The following is a 26478-nucleotide window of genomic DNA, read 5'->3' as shown; positions in this document are numbered from 1 at the left end:
TTAGCACTATTTTTCAACTTTTAATTTTAATACAAATGTTTATTAAATAGGTATAGTAGAACTTACGATTTTTTTTACACAAACTGCTCGCACGCTGGTAAAACAATTTACAAAGTTTATTACCAATATTTAAGCATTTCACCAATTTAGTTTAACATTTGCTACCAATTTTGGCTCGAATTGGATGACAAATTTTAGTACAAATGCATCAATTTCAATGCCAAATTTAGGAAGGGGCATAGCGTGGTTGATAAGTCGTTTATCTTGTACACAGCTCATCTGGGAGTAATGACTCCACAGCTAATGTTTTTAAAATTAAATAAACAAAAAGCAAAGTTTAGTACAAGTTTACCATTTACCAAAATTAAAAAAAAAATTATCACAAACTTACCTTAATTCGTACATGTTTTGGTTTGTATACTAAATTTAGTACAATTCCACACACAATTTCAGCACAAAATTAATATTACCACATTTCGGCACAAACTATCTGCATTTTCTGGAAGTTATATGTTAGTACCAATTGTTGAACATTTCAGAAATTTTAGAACAAATTTTACAAATCTCAGTCAAAAGTTTACAAATTTTGGTATGAATTTTTGGTACAAATTTTACGGCAATTTTTGTGCAATTAATTTTAGAACAAAATGATCAAATTTTACAAAGATAATATCAAATGCAAATTTAACAGATTTAGTATATATGACCTTAAAACTTAAGTGATAAATTCACCAAGATACCAGACTGACGCTGGTCCAAAATAGGAACACTACTTGTGAACACATCTGAACGACTTCTGTTCTGTTCTACTTGCTGAAGAGGTTTGTTGAAATCGAACTTTGTTTTTAGCCAGCAAGCCAATTGGTATCAATATGCAAGTTTTAGTACAAAGTTTGGAATCAGTTTTAGTAACGATTTTAAAACAAATTTGAACGCTAGGGCATTGCGAAAAAATATTTTTTTTTTGAGTTCTCGAAGGCCCTCCCTCTCATATTGTGACAAATGTCAAAGCAAGCTCAGATGCCAATTTTCACATCATTTGGACAATTTTAGAACCCCGCCCACTTCGCTTCAAATGTTATGAAAATGGTACTATAGAAAAATATGGAGGAAAAACACATTAAATGCTATAACTTTTGAAGTAGCAATCAGAAAATTACAATTTATACCTCTTTTGAAAGGAAATAATCATAGTATTTGAATGGAGATATTTTTGTTTCTAGGAAAATACGGGAAAGTGGGGTACTGGGTCATTTGGCCCCAAAATCCCCTATTTTTAATGTTTTTTCTGCTCCGTGATGCAAATCATACATATTTTGTAGTTTTTCTAATGCAAAAAATCTCAAAAATCGATCGGAGCCTTTTTGACCTTTGTTCGAATACGAGAAGTTGGGGTTAAATGGCCTTTTGTCATTCATATTAAACTTCATCATTTTCTCGTGAATATATCTCTATTATTCTTTACTCAATTTTAATAAACTATACCTTGTTGAACGTGGAAAACCCTTAGGATTATAACAAAAATAGATTCATTACCAGTAAAATTCAGAAAAATCAAATTATCTGTCATATAGTGTCGATTTCACATTTTTATCATAAAATCGCACACGTTAACTCCATTTAACAACAAAATTCCTATTTAATTTACTACTTTTAGTGTAAAATATGCTTAGGGATCACATGAGAAAAGTTTCATTTCTGGAAAAATAGGGGAAGTTGAGGTATTAGGACAAGTAATGAAAAAAATTAGATTTGTAAAGTAAATATCAAAAAGTTTGATGTTTCTGAATTTTACCTCTAACGTTTTTATTTTTGTTTTATTCCTCAGAATTTTACACGTTCAATAAGTTACATTTTATGAAAATTGATTGAAGAATAATAGAGATATATGCATGAGAAAATAATAAAATTTAATATGAATGACAAAAAGTCCTATAACCCCTACTTCTCGTATTCGGACTAAGGTCAAAAGGGTTCCGTTCGATTTCTGAGATTTTTTCACATTAGAAAAACTACAAAATATGTACGATTTGCATCACGGAGCAGAACAATCATTAAAAATATGGGATTTCAGGTCCAAGATGACCCAGTACCCCACTTTCCCGTATTTTCTTAGAAGCAAAAGTATCTCAATTCAAATACTATGTTTATTTCCTTTCAAAAGAGGTATAAATTGTAATTTTCTGATTGCTACTTCAAAAGTTATAGCATTTAATGTATTTTTCCTCCATATTTTCCCATAGCACCAATTTCAAAAAATTTCAAGCGAAGTGGGCGGGGATCTAAAATTGTCCAAATGATGTGAAATTTGGCATCTGAGCTTACTTTCACATTTGTCACAATATGAGAGGGGGGGGGCCTTTGAGAATTCAAAAAAAAATTTTTTTTGCAATGCCCTATTGAACGCCTATCATAAAATACATTAAATACAAACTGTAGCTCATTAGAAAATTTAACAAATTTCGAAAAGCCTATTATAAATTTTGGTAAATGTTCAGAAAATTTAGTTTAATTTTACACTTAAATTTTACAATTTTAGTACAAAAATTACCATTTTTGCCTTTCTCAATAGAAAGGTATTGCAATTGCTCTGAAAACCGACTTTTTAACGGAGGCCCGGAGGGCCGAGTGACATATACCATTCGATTCAGTTCGTCGAGTTCGGCAAATGTCTGTGTGTGTGTATGTATGTGTGTGTGTATGTATGTGTGTGTGTATGTGCGTCTGTGTGTGTGTACGCGAACACAATCTCACTCACTTTTCTCAGAGATGGATGAACCGATTTTTACAAACTTAGTCCCAAATGAAAGGTGCAACGTTCCCATAGGCTGCTATTGAATTTCTAATGGATCCGACTTCCGGTTCCGGAATTACAGGGTGATGAGTACGATCACGCAGAAAACGTCGATTTTAAGAAATTCTGCAATGAATGTATAATGGTGAAAATTTTTCCAAAATGTGACCACAACTGCTTCGATTTGTAGTACTAGGTCATTAACAGCCATTCAAAGTCTCTTTGGTCACATTGGCCACCATCATCGGTTCCGGAAGCCCCGGTGGAAGTATCCAAATTCAGACTAACAGTCACATCGGTTTCTCGGAGTTGGCTAGACCGAATCAACCAAACTTAGTCTCAAATGAAAGATGTTGCGTCCCCGTAAATGGCTATTAAATTTTATCCCCAACCGACTTCCGGTTCCGGAGTTACGGGTTGTGGCGTGCGATCACATAGCAAATTGTGATTCAAACCGATACCCCGATGGAAGCAAAAAAGGTAAAAATTTCGCTAAAATGTCTCTCAAATAACTTAACTTTGCAGTTCTAGGTCACCGACGGCCAAACAAACTTTCGTTGACTACATTGACCACCATAGACGGTTCCGGAAGTGCCCGGGAAAAGCGGCCATCTTTCATAACTAGCAAACTCATATCAGTTTCTCGGAAATGGTTGGGCCGATTTTCACAAACTTAGTCCCAAATGATAGCTATATTATCCCCACAGATGTCTGTAAAATTTCGCACGGACCGCTTGTATGGTTCCGGAAATATAGACTGAACGGTCCGGTCACACATGAAATTCCCATATAAGCCGGAACTCAAAATTTTTTTCAAAGGGGGGACCCCATGAAATTTCAGAAATCGAATTCGTATTTTTGATGCCAAACATCTTTAAAATGCATGAAACGTCGAGATTTTATGTTATCACGAAATTTTTTTTTTTTAGAAATCGACTTTTTGGGACTTTGCCGATTTTGCACCTTTTTCAGTTCAATATTACCGTGGCTGTTTTTTCTTTTTCAAAATTTTAGAACTCGAATAATGATTTATTTTCCTGTATATAGTTGTCATGTGATGTACAATAATAAAATGTAATATATGCATTTAAAAGCTTTTAATGAATATAAACAACGCACACATTCTCGTGATTCATGATTGAGAAAGGCACAATTGCACCGCTAGGTGGATTAAAATAGGTTTTATATGAATTGTCCGCATATTGCAACAAATTTTAGTACCTTCAGTCGAACATTTCACAAATTTTATTACAAATTTAAAACCTATCACCCCGTCTTCTTGGCTATACATTTCAAAACTCGCGCAACTAAGTTATAACCTACAACGCTATGCACCCATGAAGAACAGATTCCTACGTGCGCATACTGTAGCCACACGGTACAACATAGAAAACCGTACACGGAAAATGCGCAGGAAAATGCATCGCAACCGATTGTCCAGCACTCATCAACGGTAAACCAGTCCAAAGTGTCAACTTCAATACCAATTCCTAAACCACAAAGGGTTGCCGAAGTTGAGGCAGCTTTTCGGGCCATAATATAAACTGCCAAAGTAACATCCAGCATCCCCAAATCGACTGCCAGCACCTTTGGCGAAAAAGCTGATTCCCATCACGGTGGGTTTACGCTGGTTACCCGTAAGCGCAAGAGGCAAGAAAAAATATCTGATCACGAGCACCTATATAGCTTTAATAATAATCTAACGATTTAATTGTAAATTGCCCGACGTTTCGGCCATTTTTGGTGACCTTTTTCAAGCAAAAATCTATTTTTGTCGGAGTCGTTTATCGCTAACGGTAGGAAGTTCAGTGGTTACAAGGAATTGCGCAAAACCACCGAACCTCCCACCGTTGGCAATAAATGACTCTCGTACGAAAACGACAAAACTAGATATTCCCTTGAAAAAAGCCACCAAAAACGGCCGAAACGTCGGGCATTCTACAGTTAAATCGTTTGCTTAGATTATTCAGTCTGAGAAAGGCGTAAATAATTGTTTGACTATTCCGTGACGATGCTATATCATATTTTGATTCTACAGGAGGTGTTAAAAGTAATTACACACGCCTTTTTATCAGCGATTCGCGTATGGGTGTGGCTTACGCAACAATTAATGTAATCGATATGCTCAATATGTTGTCTGCCACCATTCACAGCGCGTCGGAGAAGTACTTTACATCACTACATTTGAAGCTTCAACCAGGCTGAAGTGTTGATTTCTATCGAGACATCAATTAATTTTGTTCCGATCTGTGACGACAGCAGACGGTGTTTTGATTTCCAAAATAATTGTTTTTAAAGGGATGGGTACAGCGTAGTTGGTAAATCGATTGCCTTGTACGCAGCTCACCTGGGTTCGATTCCCAACTCCGCGACATAGGGTTAGAGATTTTTTCAAAAGAGATTTTTCTAACTCGAAAAGAGGTGAATGACCCTAAGGTTAATATTTCTATAATCAAAAAAAAATTTTTTTATTTGATCAACATATTTGGAGATTTTTCATTGCCGACAACTATTTAAAAATCCGAAGACAATAGACTTGCAAAAATGTCGAAAAAATACTACATTAGAATCAATTGTCTAAAGTATATTCTACTTCGTTCTAATTCTGTATCTGACATTACCCACTCATGTTTTCTTATGCGTGACAAAAAGATCTTTTTCGTGTTTGTTTTCTGCCGTCATTGCTGTTAGATATTACGGGTGCGCGACGTTTGGCATAAATACGTTAGGCATAAGTACATTAGGCATAATGGACGTTAGGCATAATTAACAAAATTATAAAAGTAACCGTAAGGCTTTCGTTATTATAGAGATATCAATCTTACAATTGTTTTTTCGGGTTTAACGAGAGAATCCAAAATCAAAAATACCATGCGACATATTTATCCCTTGTAAGTCTATGGGTTTTTTTCTATATTTTCGGTGGACGAAATGAAGAAAGCATCCCTTGATTTAACCCTAGAACGTTGCACTGGGGTACAAATATACCCCACGCCTTCTTTGGATCCGTGTGAAAACGAGAATTCGGCATTTACCGACCTGGGACCTTAATCATAATTCAATTTAGAGTTCCTAGTAAGAACAGGAAAAGATGGTATAGCCAGTTTACTTATAGCCTTCGTGGAATCAAGTATCAAAGTTGGCGTGGGGTACATTTGTACCCCAGTATACGGTTGCCGTTAGAGTTTCGTCAGGTTTCGTGCTGTCAGTGGAAATGTGATTCGTGACAATACTAGTTTAAATACTGGTTGTTTTACTACGTAAGTAACAATTAGTATTATATAATTTTTAATCATTTATTGAATTAATTTAATTTAATTTCGAAGCGGAACAAAAAAGCGTTCTCACTTTTGCTGATTTTTATTGTTTTATTGTTAATTTTTATAGCTTTTCAAAGCAATGGCTCGCAAGTATAATTTGCGCACAATAACTGCTGTAACAGTAACATTGCGTGTTACCAATGTATTACTGTTCAGAAATATGTTTTCATTTCAATTTCCACCCCATTTCGTGGTATTTTCCAAAACCCGATTTTTAAACTTTCACTCTTCAAGATAATTGCATTTTTCCAAAATTATCGAAATTTCATATTATACTCTTTCAAGACGATTCTTTCAACTTTTAAAATCATTTGATTTTTTTCAAATCGGTTGAAAATTCGCAAAGTTACAGTAATTTTAGTGAAAAAGTCTAAAACGCGATATTTTCACTTTTTATTTTGTTCAAACCAATTTATGTATCATTGATTCAATAAATTCCGTACTTTCGCTTACACAGCTGCTTTCTTAATTAAAAAACGAAGAAAATGATGTATTATACGTTTCTTTTGTTGACATTTTAACCTGCGAAAATTGCGATCAAACGCGTGGGGTACATTTGTACCCCAGTGCAACGTTCTAGGATGGAAAACGTAAGTTTTAGGGTTAAGTCAACAGTTTGGTACAAGCATATTTCTAGCTTATTATATGTAGAACCAATACAGTTGGATCCAAATATTTAAAAAAGCCAAACAATGAAAAAATATTAAGTTTTTGGAGCCTATGGAAACTTGCAATGTTATACACAGCATCAGCCTTAGGCTACAGATTTTACGTTTGTGACGATATCTTTTTCGTTTCGGTACCTCGTCCCAGTACACAAATAAACTCTTCCTCGTATCAGACAGTTTCCGTAGTTTCTCTAAACTATAATAATTGAACTTGAAAATATAGGTGATAATCAATATTGAAGCAGCAATTTTCTTATATTCGTTGAATAAATAATGAAATGCATCATTCTTTCTTTCATGAGCTGTTCTTCAAGAGCACATATTTTTTCTTGGAAATTGCACCATACATTTATGTAATAGTATATCCAAGTTGATCTGCGTAATTCATACATTAGGGGTTATATACAAAGTTGTGGCGATAAAATGAGCTAAGTTCATGATTTTTAGAGGGTTTTCTGCAAGTTTTATTTGAAAATGCGAAAGACAGGTCGTTAGGAGTACTATCAAAGAGAGAAAAACAAGATGAATTACAATTTTTTTTCAGAATTCAAAACTTGTTGAGCGACTTGGCAGAATGTCACAATTAATATTCTTAAGACAGATTCCACTATATTAATAATAATGAAAATCAATTGCTTTTCAACTTCAATCAGATGCTAGTATTTCAACTATTACTTGTAGTCTTCTTCAGTGTTCATATCAGTCTAAAGAAATGTTCTATTTTAGTCATTTGCAAATCATAGGTTTTACGTAGAGAAATTAACACAAGCTGAATTCCTGCATACCACGCAATCGGTTTGCTTCTTTTATTTGACTTTGACAGATTTATTCAAGTATATACAGTAGAATAAAATGTTGATCGAGTTTGATAAGCTTCCAGAGTAATTCTACCACATATAAAATGTTCAAAAATTTACGCTCGTTTCATTCTAGGTCATCACCGCTAAAAATTTATTTCCTTGAGGTGATAATTTATGCCTAACGTTCCTTATGCCAATCGTCTATTATACCTATACCTGTCTTTATGCCTAACGTCCATAATGCCTATCGTGCGTATGCCAAACGTCCGTATGCCTAACGTATTTATGCCTAATGGGGTACACCCGCTATTACGATTTTATGTTTAAATTATGTGCGGGGACACCAAAATTCCACGTTTCTTGACTCTGACCCAGTGTAATCAAGCGTAAACATGGTACTGCTTGTGGAATGTTTACTCCGGGATTTGTTCGAAACCGGCTTTCACCTAGATTCCATAGTCGATTAGAGCATAGCCATGGAGTTCTCAGCACCTGTTCTAGCAGTTTACTAGCTACGGTTTGTTGTTTCAGGTTTGCCACAATTTGATTGAAATAAGGATGGTAGGACGGTCTACTATGAAAGACAAAAATCCAAAAGCAAAGAAAGTTTTCCGCTACTAAAAATAATCACAAAAACTCACGGAGATTAAATTCTTCCCCAAAACCATTCTGTTCCACGAAGCAGAAAAGATAAGATAATTTTTCTTCTTAAAAACAGCTTTACCGGATCTTTGCATAAATTTTCACTCCGGCGAAATTTCCCCCGCGTATTTGATGCCTTTTCTCCCCTACCTTTCCTTCCTCGTTGAGATTTACCATTCATTCTTCGGCAGCCATCTAGTTGGCCGCTCACGTATCGCCCGGGGCCTGCTTTGATGCATTATTAAATACTTCGGCTAACTTTGCTGTCGGATGAAGCCTTTTGATGTTTATTAATTTCCGAGAGCCCCTCCGATAGTGGGATAAGGTTTTTCTTGGAATTAATTTTGGAAACTGTTTCGACCGTAACCTAACAGGCGGAATTGCTCGATTGTTTATTTTAATCGCTTCGAGAGTGTAGATTTAAACTGAGCAAAATACCCTTTCCAAGTTTGCAATAGTTATTCGTTTCTGTTCGGGATCTCCTCAGCCACTTCTTTAGTGCGAGAACTACGGTACAGAAGCCGACAGCTTCTTGCCGCTCATCATCCTGATTATTAATTGTGACAACATTTAATGCTAATCTGACACAGCCCCAAGCGGGTCACCGACAGACACTCAACCGGCTCCAGAGCTCCCTTAGCTAGTTCACTCTCTGGCAACTAGGAGTCGGTCGTGCTCTGGTTCAAACTACCAACACCGGGCTGGGTGGTAACTGGAAATTACGTGAAGAGGAAATTATATGTCACCTCGTTTGCCTCTTGACGACGACTGGCAAGATACTCTTTTGCAGCCGGATTGTACACAGGTTTTTGGCCTCGCTGTAATACTGTAATTAAAACTCATTTACATGCACCGCCCTGACGACGTGTGCGCTTGCACCGCCTGCCTCGTAGGTCAGGTGCTGGGGGGGAAAGTGGAACGAAACTAGTCCGTGAGTGAGGTTGGCTCAATTTCCGTCCGTAAATAGAGTCAGAATAAACACTGTCATTGTCTCGGATAGTATGGCTTGTCACATTAATGGTCCCTGGCAGCACTGTAAAGTCCCGTTAGGGTCTCATAATTGTTTTGCAGCAATGTTCGAAACCACAACTTTGAATCGCGCCTACTGCGTAGGCCTAGTTCCACAGTTCATCAGTTGCGTCAGTGCACCTCTTATCAGCGTTTTGCGATCATCCGTGCCATTCGCTCTAGATCTGTCAATGCCTTGCTGACCCTTTCCGACCAAGATCCCTATTTGCTTATCAGCGCACCACAGTCTGACAGCACGTTGCGAAAGTGAATCTCAAATCGATTGTCCTACTCGGAACGGAATGGCGTCTTTACGAGTGCTGCTGCTGTAAGTGTTGATTGAAGCCCAATAACCGCAGCTATTTAAAAATAATTACTCATTCCAGATCGGTTCTACTTACCCAGCTTGGAACGACATTCACTCAACAGATCTACGAGTGTGATGAATCATCATCTTCGAACGGCATTTGCGTTTTAAAAGATGTTCAACTTCCATCTCCGGATGATATCAACTCGATCGAGCTACCTGCCGAACAGTCGGTAGTTCAGTTCATCAACGGTAACATTCCCGACTTTGGACAACCGATCTACGGACAGCTGGAAATCACAACCAACCTCACGATCACCAGATCGGCACTGAAGAAGCTCTTTGTCGGTTCACTGCTAGTGCACCTCAATGCCAGTTGGAACTCGTTAACTCGACTGGATCGCGCTTCCAACGAAGACTACAGCAATCTGAAGGTGCTCGTCCTATCGCACAACTCGTTCGACCGTGTTCCAAACGTCAAAGACTTTGTCGCTATCGAATGGCTTGATTTGTCGCATAATGAGCTAGATTTCATAAATCTGGATATTTTCGGCCGCTTGCAGAAGCTGAAGCTGTTGGACTTAACATCCAATAAGATCCGTTCCCTGGATACGGAGAAAGGATTCCGACTACCGAGCTTGACTGAATTCCGTCTAGCCGATAATCAACTGCTCGAACTGGACCTCACTAATTGGTCCCTACAGAATTTGGCCAAACTGGACGTCAGCTCCAATCTACTTCTGTACATGAACGGAGCTGACCTGAACGGTTCCCTCTCGAAACTAACCCAACTCGGCTTAGCCGGAAACCAATGGAACTGTCGAGCTCTAGCTAAACTCATCGAATCCCTACAGAAAAGCTCAATATCCGTCACCGGAGCAAGTGTCCCCTGTCCCGCCAACTACACCACCATTCAGGGCGTCTGCTGTCTGGACAGTTACGTCAGTTACGTAGCACTACAATCCCAGTGGGACATCCGGAAGCTGCAGCGTGAGATGCGAACGATGAATGAAACATTGGTGCAAAAGTTGGCCGCGGTTCGGGGCGAGCAGGGTTCCCAGATTGCGTTGTTGGAGCGTAAGCTGTCCACCCAGGAGAAGAGGATGGTTCGGATGAAGCAGCACCTGCTGACGATGGCACGGATGATCGAGGATCTGATTGAGGAGTTGTACCTACGGGAGAAGGAAGCGGAAAGTGTGTACGCACAAACCAAACAGCACGGTGGCGCGTCGGTGCGGATTGTTTTTTAAATTTGCATTTTAATAAAATTTGTACATGGGTTTTAATCGAGTTTGGGTGGTATTAAGCTACATTTTTGTAAAATCGATGCAATCGTCTGATCTGGGATGTGAAATCTGAAATTGAAATTGTAGAAAGTAGAAATTATAAATCAAAAAATTTAAAAAAATGATAAATTTAATTTTATTTTGAAGAATTAAAAAAAAATTCAAGGATTAAAAAATTGAAAGCATTTAAAAAATTCGAAATAATATTTTTTTTTAAATTGAAAGAAATTACAAAAAAAAATTAGAAAAGTGAAAAAGTAAAAAACATCAAACATACGAGAAATCTAAAAAAATTGATAGAATAAAATTTTTGAATCGCATGAACAATTAAAAAAATGGGAAAATTTAAAATAAAAAAAAATAAATAAAAGCCTTAAAAAATTTAAATATTTCAAAATTTATTAAATTCAACAAATTAAAAAAAATGATGTGTTGAAAAAATTTAAATATGAAATAATCGAATATTTTTAAAATAATTAACAAATTTGAAAAATTTAATAAGATAACGAAAATTTTGAAATTTGAGAGCTACAGAATATGGAGATTTTGAGCGAGTTAATAAATTCAAAATATTTTCAATATTTGACAAACTTTGAATTTTTAAAAGTTTGAAAAATTCTAGAAGTTTGAGAAAATCGTAACAATACAATATAATTTTAAAAATTTGAAAAAATGCTAAACTTTGAAATTTTTTCTGAATTTCGGAATATTTTCAAAAGGAATAAAAATAATTTGAAATCTGAAAAATTTGGAAATATGTTCAGATTTTTAAAAATAGGAGACAATCAGAATTTTAACGGATTGAAAAAAATAAAATAATCTAAAAATTTTAAAACTTACAATTTCAAAATATTGCGAAAATGGTCAAATATGGAATTTATTTGATAATTTAAACAACTTAACAAATTTGTAAACTTAAATTTTTAACAAATTTTAATATATTGAAATCGTTTGAAAATTTCAAAATTATTAAAATTTTAATTGTGTAGGTTTAAAAAGTTCACAAATTCATACAATATGATAAATTTAATCGCTTTTTTTGAAAATTTTGAAAATTAATTAAAATAATTAAAATATTAAAGTTAAAGTGTCTTCAAAATTTAAAAAAACATGCTTAAATTTAAATAATTTAAGGAAGTAAAAAAAAAAATGAAAATCTGTTGAATCTGAAAAGGTAAAAAATGGTTTCAAGAAGTTTTTTTTAATTCGAAAATGAAAAAAAAATTAAATAATTCAAAATCTCTAAAACTAACCAAAATTTGAGAAAAAAATATTTAAAAAAATTAAAAGCCATCAAAAATCAAAAAATTGTAGAAATTGGTTCAAATCACAAGAGAATCAAAAATTTGAAATTCCCAGAAATTGAAAAAGTTTAAACTCAAAAATTAGAAAACTTTGGTTTAAAATTATTATGCAAATTAAAAAATTATAAAAAAGACAGAAAAACATTTAGTAAAAGTAAATATATTTAAAAAGCCTGAAATCTTTTTTTCTTTAATTTTAAGAGACAGAAAAATTTGCAGATTCAAAAAATTTAAGACCAAAATCAAATAATTTAAAATTTAAAGTTATAAATAATTTAAAAGTTCAAAATATTAAAAAAGTTGAAAAGTTAGAAAACTTTGATTTAAGCAAATTATTTTAAAATTTTTCGTCTACGATAAAAAAATAATTTCAAAATTTTGTTTTTAAGTATAAAAAGATTTTAAATAATTAGAGAACGATTACAACAAGTTAATCTATTTAAAAGGCTTGAATTTTAGTGTTTCTTTAAATAAGAAAATTTTAAAAATTTGAAAGCATTAAAAAATTTCAAAAAAGTATAACGACTTTTAATTCTGAATTATAAAGAATTAGCAATTTTGGAACCGTTAAAAAATTTGACATATTTAAAAAACTTTAAAAAGTTAGAAAAATTTGAAGACTAAGGACTCCGAACAATCTAAATAAAATTTAAAATATGGAAAAAGTTGAGAAAACTTAGTTTTATCGATTCCAAAAAATTTCAAAATTAAAATTTGAATAGTTGAAAATGTTTGCATATAATTTTCTGAATATTTAAAAGATTTGAAAAGTTTAAGGAATTGTAAAAAATTTAAGACAGTTCTTAAATTTTTTACAATTTCTTAAATTCTTCAAATCTTTTAAATATTCAGAAAATTACATGCAAACATTTAAACATTTTCAACTATTCAAATTAAAATAAAAATATCAAAAATTATAAATTCGAAAAGTTTGAAAGCTAAAAAATTAGAAAACATTGATTTGAAAGAATTGAAGAAACGAGAAATTTAAAAAAAAAATATATATATTTCAGTCATTTAAAATTTTTGCAAATATCTGATCATTTAAAAATATTGAGAAATTTAAAATATTTGGAAGTATTTGAAAATATGAAAAATTAAGGAAATGGTTAAAAATTAAATATTTGGTAAAATATAAGAAAGAAAAATCAAGAATTTTAGATTGAAAAATTTGGAAAACCAAAAATTAGAGAGGATGAATTTAAAAATATTGTGCAACCTTGAAAATTTTAAAAGTTAGAAAATCATTACAAGTTAATATTTTTTTTATAAAAATTAAAATAATTGAAGAATTTGAAAAAAAATAGAATAAAATTATTTGAAAATCTAACCTTTTTTGAATCAAAAAACTCAAAAAAATTAAGGCTTTAAAACTATGAAAAATAGAAGGAGCCCAAAAAATGTGACTATTCGGCCAACTTTAAATATTGAAGAGAGGGAAAAATTTAAAAACATTTTGAAAATTAGAAAAATTTTAGCTTAGTTTAAATTTAAATATTTTAAAGCATTTAAAGAAATTTAAGAAATTGAAAAAAATCAAAGTTTTAAAAATTAGGTTAAAAACGAGAATTTGTAAAAAAAGCGAATGCACGTGCCGTTTTATAAGCGTCTTGTTGTATTATACAACCTGAAAAATTTTAAAAGTTAGAAAATCATTACAAGTTAATGTTTTTAGAATGCTTGAATTTATTTAAAAAAAATTGAAGAATTTAAAAAAAAATTAAAATGGAATAAAATTATTTGAAAAACTAAGCTTTTTTGAATCAAAAAACTCAAAAAAAATTAAGGATTTAGAACTATGAAAAATAGAAAGGACCCAACAAATGTGACTATTCGGCAAACTTTAAATATTAAAGAGAGGGAAAAATTTAAAAACTTTTTAAAAATTAGAAGAATTTTAGCTTATTTTAAATTTAAATATTTTAAAGCATTTAAAAAAATTTAAGAAATTGAAAAATAAATCAATGTTTTAAAAGTATTGATTGGGTTAAAAACTTGAGAATTTGAACATGAAAACAGCGAAGCCAAGTGCCGTTTTATAAGCGTCTTGTTTTTTTTAAGTTGACAAAAATTTCAATTATTTTAAAAATACAAAAAAGTGCTTTTATTTTTTTTAATTCAAGAATGCTAATAAATTAACAAATACACAAATTTTAGAAAAAAAGGAAACTTTTTTTTTAACCCTTGAATGCGCAATGTTGTTTTAAAAGAACATTGCGGAAACATTCTAAAAATTATCAGAGTAACGTAGTAAAGCTGTAAAAAAAATTTCAGAAAATTAAAAAAAATTGATTTGCGTCTTTAAGAAAAATTTGACAAGAATTTAAAAATTAAAAAAATTTAAAAAGGTTTATTAGAGAAATTTTTTAAAAAAAATTGAAAATTCTATATTTTTTAATTAAAAAAAATTGTTAGATTGAAAAAAAGTTTAAATAGTTTATTTATAAATTTGAAAGGCTTGCATAATTTAAAAAACTCATGGAAAAATATTGAAAACGGATTTTGAAATTTTCATATTCCAAGTGTTAAGTTGCAAATTTGCTGTTTGAAGTTTCAAGTCTCAAATTTCATGTTTCATGTTTCATGTTTCATGTTTCATGTTTCATGTTTCATGTTTCATGTTTCATGTTTCATGTTTCATGTTTCATGTTTCATGTTTCATGTTTCATGTTTCATGTTTCATGTTTCATGTTTCATGTTTCATGTTTCATGTTTCATGTTTCATGTTTCATGTTTCATGTTTCATGTTTCATGTTTCATGTTTCATGTTTCATGTTTCATGTTTCATGTTTCATGTTTCATGTTTCATGTTTCATGTTTCATGTTTCATGTTTCATGTTTCATGTTTCATGTTTCATGTTTCATGTTTCATGTTTCATGTTTCATGTTTCATGTTTCATGTTTCATGTTTCATGTTTCATGTTTCATGTTTCATGTTTCATGTTTCATGTTTCATGTTTCATGTTTCATGTTTCATGTTTCATGTTTCATGTTTCATGTTTCATGTTTCATGTTTCATGTTTCATGTTTCATGTTTCATGTTTCATGTTTCATGTTTCATGTTTCATGTTTCATGTTTCATGTTTCATGTTTCATGTTTCATGTTTCATGTTTCATGTTTCATGTTTCATGTTTCATGTTTCATGTTTCATGTTTCATGTTTCATGTTTCATGTTTCATGTTTCATGTTTCATGTTTCATGTTTCATGTTTCATGTTTCATGTTTCATGTTTCATGTTTCATGTTTCATGTTTCATGTTTCATGTTTCATGTTTCATGTTTCATGTTTCATGTTTCATGTTTCATGTTTCATGTTTCATGTTTCATGTTTCATGTTTCATGTTTCATGTTTCATGTTTCATGTTTCATGTTTCATGTTTCATGTTTCATGTTTCATGTTTCATGTTTCATGTTTCATGTTTCATGTTTCATGTTTCATGTTTCATGTTTCATGTTTCATGTTTCATGTTTCATGTTTCATGTTTCATGTTTCATGTTTCATGTTTCATGTTTCATGTTTCATGTTTCATGTTTCATGTTTCATGTTTCATGTTTCATGTTTCATGTTTCATGTTTCATGTTTCATGTTTCATGTTTCATGTTTCATGTTTCATGTTTCATGTTTCATGTTTCATGTTTCATGTTTCATGTTTCATGTTTCATGTTTCATGTTTCATGTTTCATGTTTCATGTTTCATGTTTCATGTTTCATGTTTCATGTTTCATGTTTCATGTTTCATGTTTCATGTTTCATGTTTCATGTTTCATGTTTCATGTTTCATGTTTCATGTTTCATGTTTCATGTTTCATGTTTCATGTTTCATGTTTCATGTTTCATGTTTCATGTTTCATGTTTCATGTTTCATGTTTCATGTTTCATGTTTCATGTTTCATGTTTCATGTTTCATGTTTCATGTTTCATGTTTCATGTTTCATGTTTCATGTTTCATGTTTCATGTTTCATGTTTCATGTTTCATGTTTCATGTTTCATGTTTCATGTTTCATGTTTCATGTTTCATGTTTCATGTTTCATGTTTCATGTTTCATGTTTCATGTTTCATGTTTCATGTTTCATGTTTCATGTTTCATGTTTCATGTTTCATGTTTCATGTTTCATGTTTCATGTTTCATGTTTCATGTTTCATGTTTCATGTTTCATGTTTCATGTTTCATGTTTCATGTTTCATGTTTCATGTTTCATGTTTCATGTTTCATGTTTCATGTTTCATGTTTCATGTTTCATGTTTCATGTTTCATGTTTCATGTTTCATGTTTCATGTTTCATGTTTCATGTTTCATGTTTCATGTTTCATGTTTCATGTTTCATGTTTCATGTTTCATGTTTCATGTTTCATGTTTCATGTTTCATGTTTCATGTTTCATGTTTCATGTTTCATGTTTCATGTTTCATGTTTCATGTTTCATGTTTCATGTTTCATGTTTCATGTTTCATGTTTCATGTTTCATGTTTCATGTTTCATGTTTCATGTTTCATGTTTCATGTTTCATGTTTCATGTTTCATGTTTCATGTTTCATGTTTCATGTTTCATGTTTCATGTTTCATGTTTCATGTTTCATGTTTCATGTTTCATGTTTCATGTTTCATGTTTCATGTTTCATGTTTCATGTTTCATGTTTCATGTTTCATGTTTCATGTTTCATGTTTCATGTTTCATGTTTCATGTTTCATGTTTCATGTTTCATGTTTCATGTTTCATGTTTCATGTTTCATGTTTCATGTTTCATGTTTCATGTTTCATGTTTCATGTTTCATGTTTCATGTTTCATGTTTCATGTTTCATGTTTCATGTTTCATGTTTCATGTTTCATGTTTCATGTTTCATGTTTCATGTTTCATGTTTCATGTTTCATGTTTCATGTTTCATGTTTCATGTTTCATGTTTCATGTTTCATGTTTCATGTTTCATGTTTCATGTTTCATGTTTCATGTTTCATGTTTCATGTTTCATGTTTCATGTTTCATGTTTCATGTTTCATGTTTCATGTTTCATGTTTCATGTTTCATGTTTCATGTTTCATGTTTCATGTTTCATGTTTCATGTTTCATGTTTCATGTTTCATGTTTCATGTTTCATGTTTCATGTTTCATGTTTCATGTTTCATGTTTCATGTTTCATGTTTCATGTTTCATGTTTCATGTTTCATGTTTCATGTTTCATGTTTCATGTTTCATGTTTCATGTTTCATGTTTCATGTTTCATGTTTCATGTTTCATGTTTCATGTTTCATGTTTCATGTTTCATGTTTCATGTTTCATGTTTCATGTTTCATGTTTCATGTTTCATGTTTCATGTTTCATGTTTCATGTTTCATGTTTCATGTTTCATGTTTCATGTTTCATGTTTCATGTTTCATGTTTCATGTTTCATGTTTCATGTTTCATGTTTCATGTTTCATGTTTCATGTTTCATGTTTCATGTTTCATGTTTCATGTTTCATGTTTCATGTTTCATGTTTCATGTTTCATGTTTCATGTTTCATGTTTCATGTTTCATGTTTCATGTTTCATGTTTCATGTTTCATGTTTCATGTTTCATGTTTCATGTTTCATGTTTCATGTTTCATGTTTCATGTTTCATGTTTCATGTTTCATGTTTCATGTTTCATGTTTCATGTTTCATGTTTCATGTTTCATGTTTCATGTTTCATGTTTCATGTTTCATGTTTCATGTTTCATGTTTCATGTTTCATGTTTCATGTTTCATGTTTCATGTTTCATGTTTCATGTTTCATGTTTCATGTTTCATGTTTCATGTTTCATGTTTCATGTTTCATGTTTCATGTTTCATGTTTCATGTTTCATGTTTCATGTTTCATGTTTCATGTTTCATGTTTCATGTTTCATGTTTCATGTTTCATGTTTCATGTTTCATGTTTCATGTTTCATGTTTCATGTTTCATGTTTCATGTTTCATGTTTCATGTTTCATGTTTCATGTTTCATGTTTCATGTTTCATGTTTCATGTTTCATGTTTCATGTTTCATGTTTCATGTTTCATGTTTCATGTTTCATGTTTCATGTTTCATGTTTCATGTTTCATGTTTCATGTTTCATGTTTCATGTTTCATGTTTCATGTTTCATGTTTCATGTTTCATGTTTCATGTTTCATGTTTCATGTTTCATGTTTCATGTTTCATGTTTCATGTTTCATGTTTCATGTTTCATGTTTCATGTTTCATGTTTCATGTTTCATGTTTCATGTTTCATGTTTCATGTTTCATGTTTCATGTTTCATGTTTCATGTTTCATGTTTCATGTTTCATGTTTCATGTTTCATGTTTCATGTTTCATGTTTCATGTTTCATGTTTCATGTTTCATGTTTCATGTTTCATGTTTCATGTTTCATGTTTCATGTTTCATGTTTCATGTTTCATGTTTCATGTTTCATGTTTCATGTTTCATGTTTCATGTTTCATGTTTCATGTTTCATGTTTCATGTTTCATGTTTCATGTTTCATGTTTCATGTTTCATGTTTCATGTTTCATGTTTCATGTTTCATGTTTCATGTTTCATGTTTCATGTTTCATGTTTCATGTTTCATGTTTCATGTTTCATGTTTCATGTTTCATGTTTCATGTTTCATGTTTCATGTTTCATGTTTCATGTTTCATGTTTCATGTTTCATGTTTCATGTTTCATGTTTCATGTTTCATGTTTCATGTTTCATGTTTCATGTTTCATGTTTCATGTTTCATGTTTCATGTTTCATGTTTCATGTTTCATGTTTCATGTTTCATGTTTCATGTTTCATGTTTCATGTTTCATGTTTCATGTTTCATGTTTCATGTTTCATGTTTCATGTTTCATGTTTCATGTTTCATGTTTCATGTTTCATGTTTCATGTTTCATGTTTCATGTTTCATGTTTCATGTTTCATGTTTCATGTTTCATGTTTCATGTTTCATGTTTCATGTTTCATGTTTCATGTTTCATGTTTCATGTTTCATGTTTCATGTTTCATGTTTCATGTTTCATGTTTCATGTTTCATGTTTCATGTTTCATGTTTCATGTTTCATGTTTCATGTTTCATGTTTCATGTTTCATGTTTCATGTTTCATGTTTCATGTTTCATGTTTCATGTTTCATGTTTCATGTTTCATGTTTCATGTTTCATGTTTCATGTTTCATGTTTCATGTTTCATGTTTCATGTTTCATGTTTCATGTTTCATGTTTCATGTTTCATGTTTCATGTTTCATGTTTCATGTTTCATGTTTCATGTTTCATGTTTCATGTTTCATGTTTCATGTTTCATGTTTCATGTTTCATGTTTCATGTTTCATGTTTCATGTTTCATGTTTCATGTTTCATGTTTCATGTTTCATGTTTCATGTTTCATGTTTCATGTTTCATGTTTCATGTTTCATGTTTCATGTTTCATGTTTCATGTTTCATGTTTCATGTTTCATGTTTCATGTTTCATGTTTCATGTTTCATGTTTCATGTTTCATGTTTCATGTTTCATGTTTCATGTTTCATGTTTCATGTTTCATGTTTCATGTTTCATGTTTCATGTTTCATGTTTCATGTTTCATGTTTCATGTTTCATGTTTCATGTTTCATGTTTCATGTTTCATGTTTCATGTTTCATGTTTCATGTTTCATGTTTCATGTTTCATGTTTCATGTTTCATGTTTCATGTTTCATGTTTCATGTTTCATGTTTCATGTTTCATGTTTCATGTTTCATGTTTCATGTTTCATGTTTCATGTTTCATGTTTCATGTTTCATGTTTCATGTTTCATGTTTCATGTTTCATGTTTCATGTTTCATGTTTCATGTTTCATGTTTCATGTTTCATGTTTCATGTTTCATGTTTCATGTTTCATGTTTCATGTTTCATGTTTCATGTTTCATGTTTCATGTTTCATGTTTCATGTTTCATGTTTCATGTTTCATGTTTCATGTTTCATGTTTCATGTTTCATGTTTCATGTTTCATGTTTCATGTTTCATGTTTCATGTTTCATGTTTCATGTTTCATGTTTCATGTTTCATGTTTCATGTTTCATGTTTCATGTTTCATGTTTCATGTTTCATGTTTCATGTTTCATGTTTCATGTTTCATGTTTCATGTTTCATGTTTCATGTTTCATGTTTCATGTTTCATGTTTCATGTTTCATGTTTCATGTTTCATGTTTCATGTTTCATGTTTCATGTTTCATGTTTCATGTTTCATGTTTCATGTTTCATGTTTCATGTTTCATGTTTCATGTTTCATGTTTCATGTTTCATGTTTCATGTTTCATGTTTCATGTTTCATGTTTCATGTTTCATGTTTCATGTTTCATGTTTCATGTTTCATGTTTCATGTTTCATGTTTCATGTTTCATGTTTCATGTTTCATGTTTCATGTTTCATGTTTCATGTTTCATGTTTCATGTTTCATGTTTCATGTTTCATGTTTCATGTTTCATGTTTCATGTTTCATGTTTCATGTTTCATGTTTCATGTTTCATGTTTCATGTTTCATGTTTCATGTTTCATGTTTCATGTTTCATGTTTCATGTTTCATGTTTCATGTTTCATGTTTCATGTTTCATGTTTCATGTTTCATGTTTCATGTTTCATGTTTCATGTTTCATGTTTCATGTTTCATGTTTCATGTTTCATGTTTCATGTTTCATGTTTCATGTTTCATGTTTCATGTTTCATGTTTCATGTTTCATGTTTCATGTTTCATGTTTCATGTTTCATGTTTCATGTTTCATGTTTCATGTTTCATGTTTCATGTTTCATGTTTCATGTTTCATGTTTCATGTTTCATGTTTCATGTTTCATGTTTCATGTTTCATGTTTCATGTTTCATGTTTCATGTTTCATGTTTCATGTTTCATGTTTCATGTTTCATGTTTCATGTTTCATGTTTCATGTTTCATGTTTCATGTTTCATGTTTCATGTTTCATGTTTCATGTTTCATGTTTCATGTTTCATGTTTCATGTTTCATGTTTCATGTTTCATGTTTCATGTTTCATGTTTCATGTTTCATGTTTCATGTTTCATGTTTCATGTTTCATGTTTCATGTTTCATGTTTCATGTTTCATGTTTCATGTTTCATGTTTCATGTTTCATGTTTCATGTTTCATGTTTCATGTTTCATGTTTCATGTTTCATGTTTCATGTTTCATGTTTCATGTTTCATGTTTCATGTTTCATGTTTCATGTTTCATGTTTCATGTTTCATGTTTCATGTTTCATGTTTCATGTTTCATGTTTCATGTTTCATGTTTCATGTTTCATGTTTCATGTTTCATGTTTCATGTTTCATGTTTCATGTTTCATGTTTCATGTTTCATGTTTCATGTTTCATGTTTCATGTTTCATGTTTCATGTTTCATGTTTCATGTTTCATGTTTCATGTTTCATGTTTCATGTTTCATGTTTCATGTTTCATGTTTCATGTTTCATGTTTCATGTTTCATGTTTCATGTTTCATGTTTCATGTTTCATGTTTCATGTTTCATGTTTCATGTTTCATGTTTCATGTTTCATGTTTCATGTTTCATGTTTCATGTTTCATGTTTCATGTTTCATGTTTCATGTTTCATGTTTCATGTTTCATGTTTCATGTTTCATGTTTCATGTTTCATGTTTCATGTTTCATGTTTCATGTTTCATGTTTCATGTTTCATGTTTCATGTTTCATGTTTCATGTTTCATGTTTCATGTTTCATGTTTCATGTTTCATGTTTCATGTTTCATGTTTCATGTTTCATGTTTCATGTTTCATGTTTCATGTTTCATGTTTCATGTTTCATGTTTCATGTTTCATGTTTCATGTTTCATGTTTCATGTTTCATGTTTCATGTTTCATGTTTCATGTTTCATGTTTCATGTTTCATGTTTCATGTTTCATGTTTCATGTTTCATGTTTCATGTTTCATGTTTCATGTTTCATGTTTCATGTTTCATGTTTCATGTTTCATGTTTCATGTTTCATGTTTCATGTTTCATGTTTCATGTTTCATGTTTCATGTTTCATGTTTCATGTTTCATGTTTCATGTTTCATGTTTCATGTTTCATGTTTCATGTTTCATGTTTCATGTTTCATGTTTCATGTTTCATGTTTCATGTTTCATGTTTCATGTTTCATGTTTCATGTTTCATGTTTCATGTTTCATGTTTCATGTTTCATGTTTCATGTTTCATGTTTCATGTTTCATGTTTCATGTTTCATGTTTCATGTTTCATGTTTCATGTTTCATGTTTCATGTTTCATGTTTCATGTTTCATGTTTCATGTTTCATGTTTCATGTTTCATGTTTCATGTTTCATGTTTCATGTTTCATGTTTCATGTTTCATGTTTCATGTTTCATGTTTCATGTTTCATGTTTCATGTTTCATGTTTCATGTTTCATGTTTCATGTTTCATGTTTCATGTTTCATGTTTCATGTTTCATGTTTCATGTTTCATGTTTCATGTTTCATGTTTCATGTTTCATGTTTCATGTTTCATGTTTCATGTTTCATGTTTCATGTTTCATGTTTCATGTTTCATGTTTCATGTTTCATGTTTCATGTTTCATGTTTCATGTTTCATGTTTCATGTTTCATGTTTCATGTTTCATGTTTCATGTTTCATGTTTCATGTTTCATGTTTCATGTTTCATGTTTCATGTTTCATGTTTCATGTTTCATGTTTCATGTTTCATGTTTCATGTTTCATGTTTCATGTTTCATGTTTCATGTTTCATGTTTCATGTTTCATGTTTCATGTTTCATGTTTCATGTTTCATGTTTCATGTTTCATGTTTCATGTTTCATGTTTCATGTTTCATGTTTCATGTTTCATGTTTCATGTTTCATGTTTCATGTTTCATGTTTCATGTTTCATGTTTCATGTTTCATGTTTCATGTTTCATGTTTCATGTTTCATGTTTCATGTTTCATGTTTCATGTTTCATGTTTCATGTTTCATGTTTCATGTTTCATGTTTCATGTTTCATGTTTCATGTTTCATGTTTCATGTTTCATGTTTCATGTTTCATGTTTCATGTTTCATGTTTCATGTTTCATGTTTCATGTTTCATGTTTCATGTTTCATGTTTCATGTTTCATGTTTCATGTTTCATGTTTCATGTTTCATGTTTCATGTTTCATGTTTCATGTTTCATGTTTCATGTTTCATGTTTCATGTTTCATGTTTCATGTTTCATGTTTCATGTTTCATGTTTCATGTTTCATGTTTCATGTTTCATGTTTCATGTTTCATGTTTCATGTTTCATGTTTCATGTTTCATGTTTCATGTTTCATGTTTCATGTTTCATGTTTCATGTTTCATGTTTCATGTTTCATGTTTCATGTTTCATGTTTCATGTTTCATGTTTCATGTTTCATGTTTCATGTTTCATGTTTCATGTTTCATGTTTCATGTTTCATGTTTCATGTTTCATGTTTCATGTTTCATGTTTCATGTTTCATGTTTCATGTTTCATGTTTCATGTTTCATGTTTCATGTTTCATGTTTCATGTTTCATGTTTCATGTTTCATGTTTCATGTTTCATGTTTCATGTTTCATGTTTCATGTTTCATGTTTCATGTTTCATGTTTCATGTTTCATGTTTCATGTTTCATGTTTCATGTTTCATGTTTCATGTTTCATGTTTCATGTTTCATGTTTCATGTTTCATGTTTCATGTTTCATGTTTCATGTTTCATGTTTCATGTTTCATGTTTCATGTTTCATGTTTCATGTTTCATGTTTCATGTTTCATGTTTCATGTTTCATGTTTCATGCTTCATGTTTCATGTTTCATGTTTCATGTTTCATGTTTCATGTTTCATGTTTCATGTTTCATGTTTCATGTTTCATGTTTCATGTTTCATGTTTCATGTTTCATGTTTCATGTTTCATGTTTCATGTTTCATGTTTCATGTTTCATGTTTCATGTTTCATGTTTCATGTTTCATGTTTCATGTTTCATGTTTCATGTTTCATGTTTCATGTTTCATGTTTCATGTTTCATGTTTCATGTTTCATGTTTCATGTTTCATGTTTCATGTTTCATGTTTCATGTTTCATGTTTCATGTTTCATGTTTCATGTTTCATGTTTCATGTTTCATGTTTCATGTTTCATGTTTCATGTTTCATGTTTCATGTTTCATGTTTCATGTTTCATGTTTCATGTTTCATGTTTCATGTTTCATGTTTCATGTTTCATGTTTCATGTTTCATGTTTCATGTTTCATGTTTCATGTTTCATGTTTCATGTTTCATGTTTCATGTTTCATGTTTCATGTTTCATGTTTCATGTTTCATGTTTCATGTTTCATGTTTCATGTTTCATGTTTCATGTTTCATGTTTCATGTTTCATGTTTCATGTTTCATGTTTCATGTTTCATGTTTCATGTTTCATGTTTCATGTTTCATGTTTCATGTTTCATGTTTCATGTTTCATGTTTCATGTTTCATGTTTCATGTTTCATGTTTCATGTTTCATGTTTCATGTTTCATGTTTCATGTTTCATGTTTCATGTTTCATGTTTCATGTTTCATGTTTCATGTTTCATGTTTCATGTTTCATGTTTCATGTTTCATGTTTCATGTTTCATGTTTCATGTTTCATGTTTCATGTTTCATGTTTCATGTTTCATGTTTCATGTTTCATGTTTCATGTTTCATGTTTCATGTTTCATGTTTCATGTTTCATGTTTCATGTTTCATGTTTCATGTTTCATGTTTCATGTTTCATGTTTCATGTTTCATGTTTCATGTTTCATGTTTCATGTTTCATGTTTCATGTTTCATGTTTCATGTTTCATGTTTCATGTTTCATGTTTCATGTTTCATGTTTCATGTTTCATGTTTCATGTTTCATGTTTCATGTTTCATGTTTCATGTTTCATGTTTCATGTTTCATGTTTCATGTTTCATGTTTCATGTTTCATGTTTCATGTTTCATGTTTCATGTTTCATGTTTCATGTTTCATGTTTCATGTTTCATGTTTCATGTTTCATGTTTCATGTTTCATGTTTCATGTTTCATGTTTCATGTTTCATGTTTCATGTTTCATGTTTCATGTTTCATGTTTCATGTTTCATGTTTCATGTTTCATGTTTCATGTTTCATGTTTCATGTTTCATGTTTCATGTTTCATGTTTCATGTTTCATGTTTCATGTTTCATGTTTCATGTTTCATGTTTCATGTTTCATGTTTCATGTTTCATGTTTCATGTTTCATGTTTCATGTTTCATGTTTCATGTTTCATGTTTCATGTTTCATGTTTCATGTTTCATGTTTCATGTTTCATGTTTCATGTTTCATGTTTCATGTTTCATGTTTCATGTTTCATGTTTCATGTTTCATGTTTCATGTTTCATGTTTCATGTTTCATGTTTCATGTTTCATGTTTCATGTTTCATGTTTCATGTTTCATGTTTCATGTTTCATGTTTCATGTTTCATGTTTCATGTTTCATGTTTCATGTTTCATGTTTCATGTTTCATGTTTCATGTTTCATGTTTCATGTTTCATGTTTCATGTTTCATGTTTCATGTTTCATGTTTCATGTTTCATGTTTCATGTTTCATGTTTCATGTTTCATGTTTCATGTTTCATGTTTCATGTTTCATGTTTCATGTTTCATGTTTCATGTTTCATGTTTCATGTTTCATGTTTCATGTTTCATGTTTCATGTTTCATGTTTCATGTTTCATGTTTCATGTTTCATGTTTCATGTTTCATGTTTCATGTTTCATGTTTCATGTTTCATGTTTCATGTTTCATGTTTCATGTTTCATGTTTCATGTTTCATGTTTCATGTTTCATGTTTCATGTTTCATGTTTCATGTTTCATGTTTCATGTTTCATGTTTCATGTTTCATGTTTCATGTTTCATGTTTCATGTTTCATGTTTCATGTTTCATGTTTCATGTTTCATGTTTCATGTTTCATGTTTCATGTTTCATGTTTCATGTTTCATGTTTCATGTTTCATGTTTCATGTTTCATGTTTCATGTTTCATGTTTCATGTTTCATGTTTCATGTTTCATGTTTCATGTTTCATGTTTCATGTTTCATGTTTCATGTTTCATGTTTCATGTTTCATGTTTCATGTTTCATGTTTCATGTTTCATGTTTCATGTTTCATGTTTCATGTTTCATGTTTCATGTTTTATGTTTCATGTTCCAAAAACTCAGTTTTGATGTTTGAAGTTTTTGGGATTTGAAAATTGAAATTAAAATCCGAAATGAAATTTTTTTCTGCCAGTTTAAATTTTTTTTTGAAGCTTCAATAACTTTAAAAGTTTTTAAATTTTTAAAGCGCCTAAAATTTCAAAAGATTTCAAAATCTTTTTAAGATACTATGCA

At 30.8% G+C, this 26478-nt stretch overlaps 2 protein-coding genes across 9 annotated transcripts in view; both read left to right on the top strand.

Annotated features, from left to right (window-relative positions):
* Positions 1–26478, top strand: part of LOC131685359 (low-density lipoprotein receptor) — a 993025-nt gene that overhangs the window by 613055 nt on the left and 353492 nt on the right. The gene's annotated exons all lie outside the window — the stretch shown is intronic.
* Positions 9395–10829, top strand: LOC131685361 (platelet glycoprotein V-like). The gene is made up of 2 exons (XM_058969034.1): positions 9395–9560; positions 9619–10829. The coding sequence occupies exons 1-2, from the start codon at positions 9535–9537 to the stop codon at positions 10787–10789; spliced, it is 1197 nt and encodes a 398-aa protein (XP_058825017.1). The 5' UTR covers positions 9395–9534; the 3' UTR covers positions 10790–10829.

The sequence above is a fragment of the Topomyia yanbarensis genome, chromosome 2 (genome assembly GCF_030247195.1).
Source record: "Topomyia yanbarensis strain Yona2022 chromosome 2, ASM3024719v1, whole genome shotgun sequence".
Lineage (NCBI taxonomy): Eukaryota > Metazoa > Arthropoda > Insecta > Diptera > Culicidae > Topomyia > Topomyia yanbarensis.
Note: the sequence above shows the minus strand (reverse complement) of the source record. Positions and strands in the feature narration are given on the sequence as shown.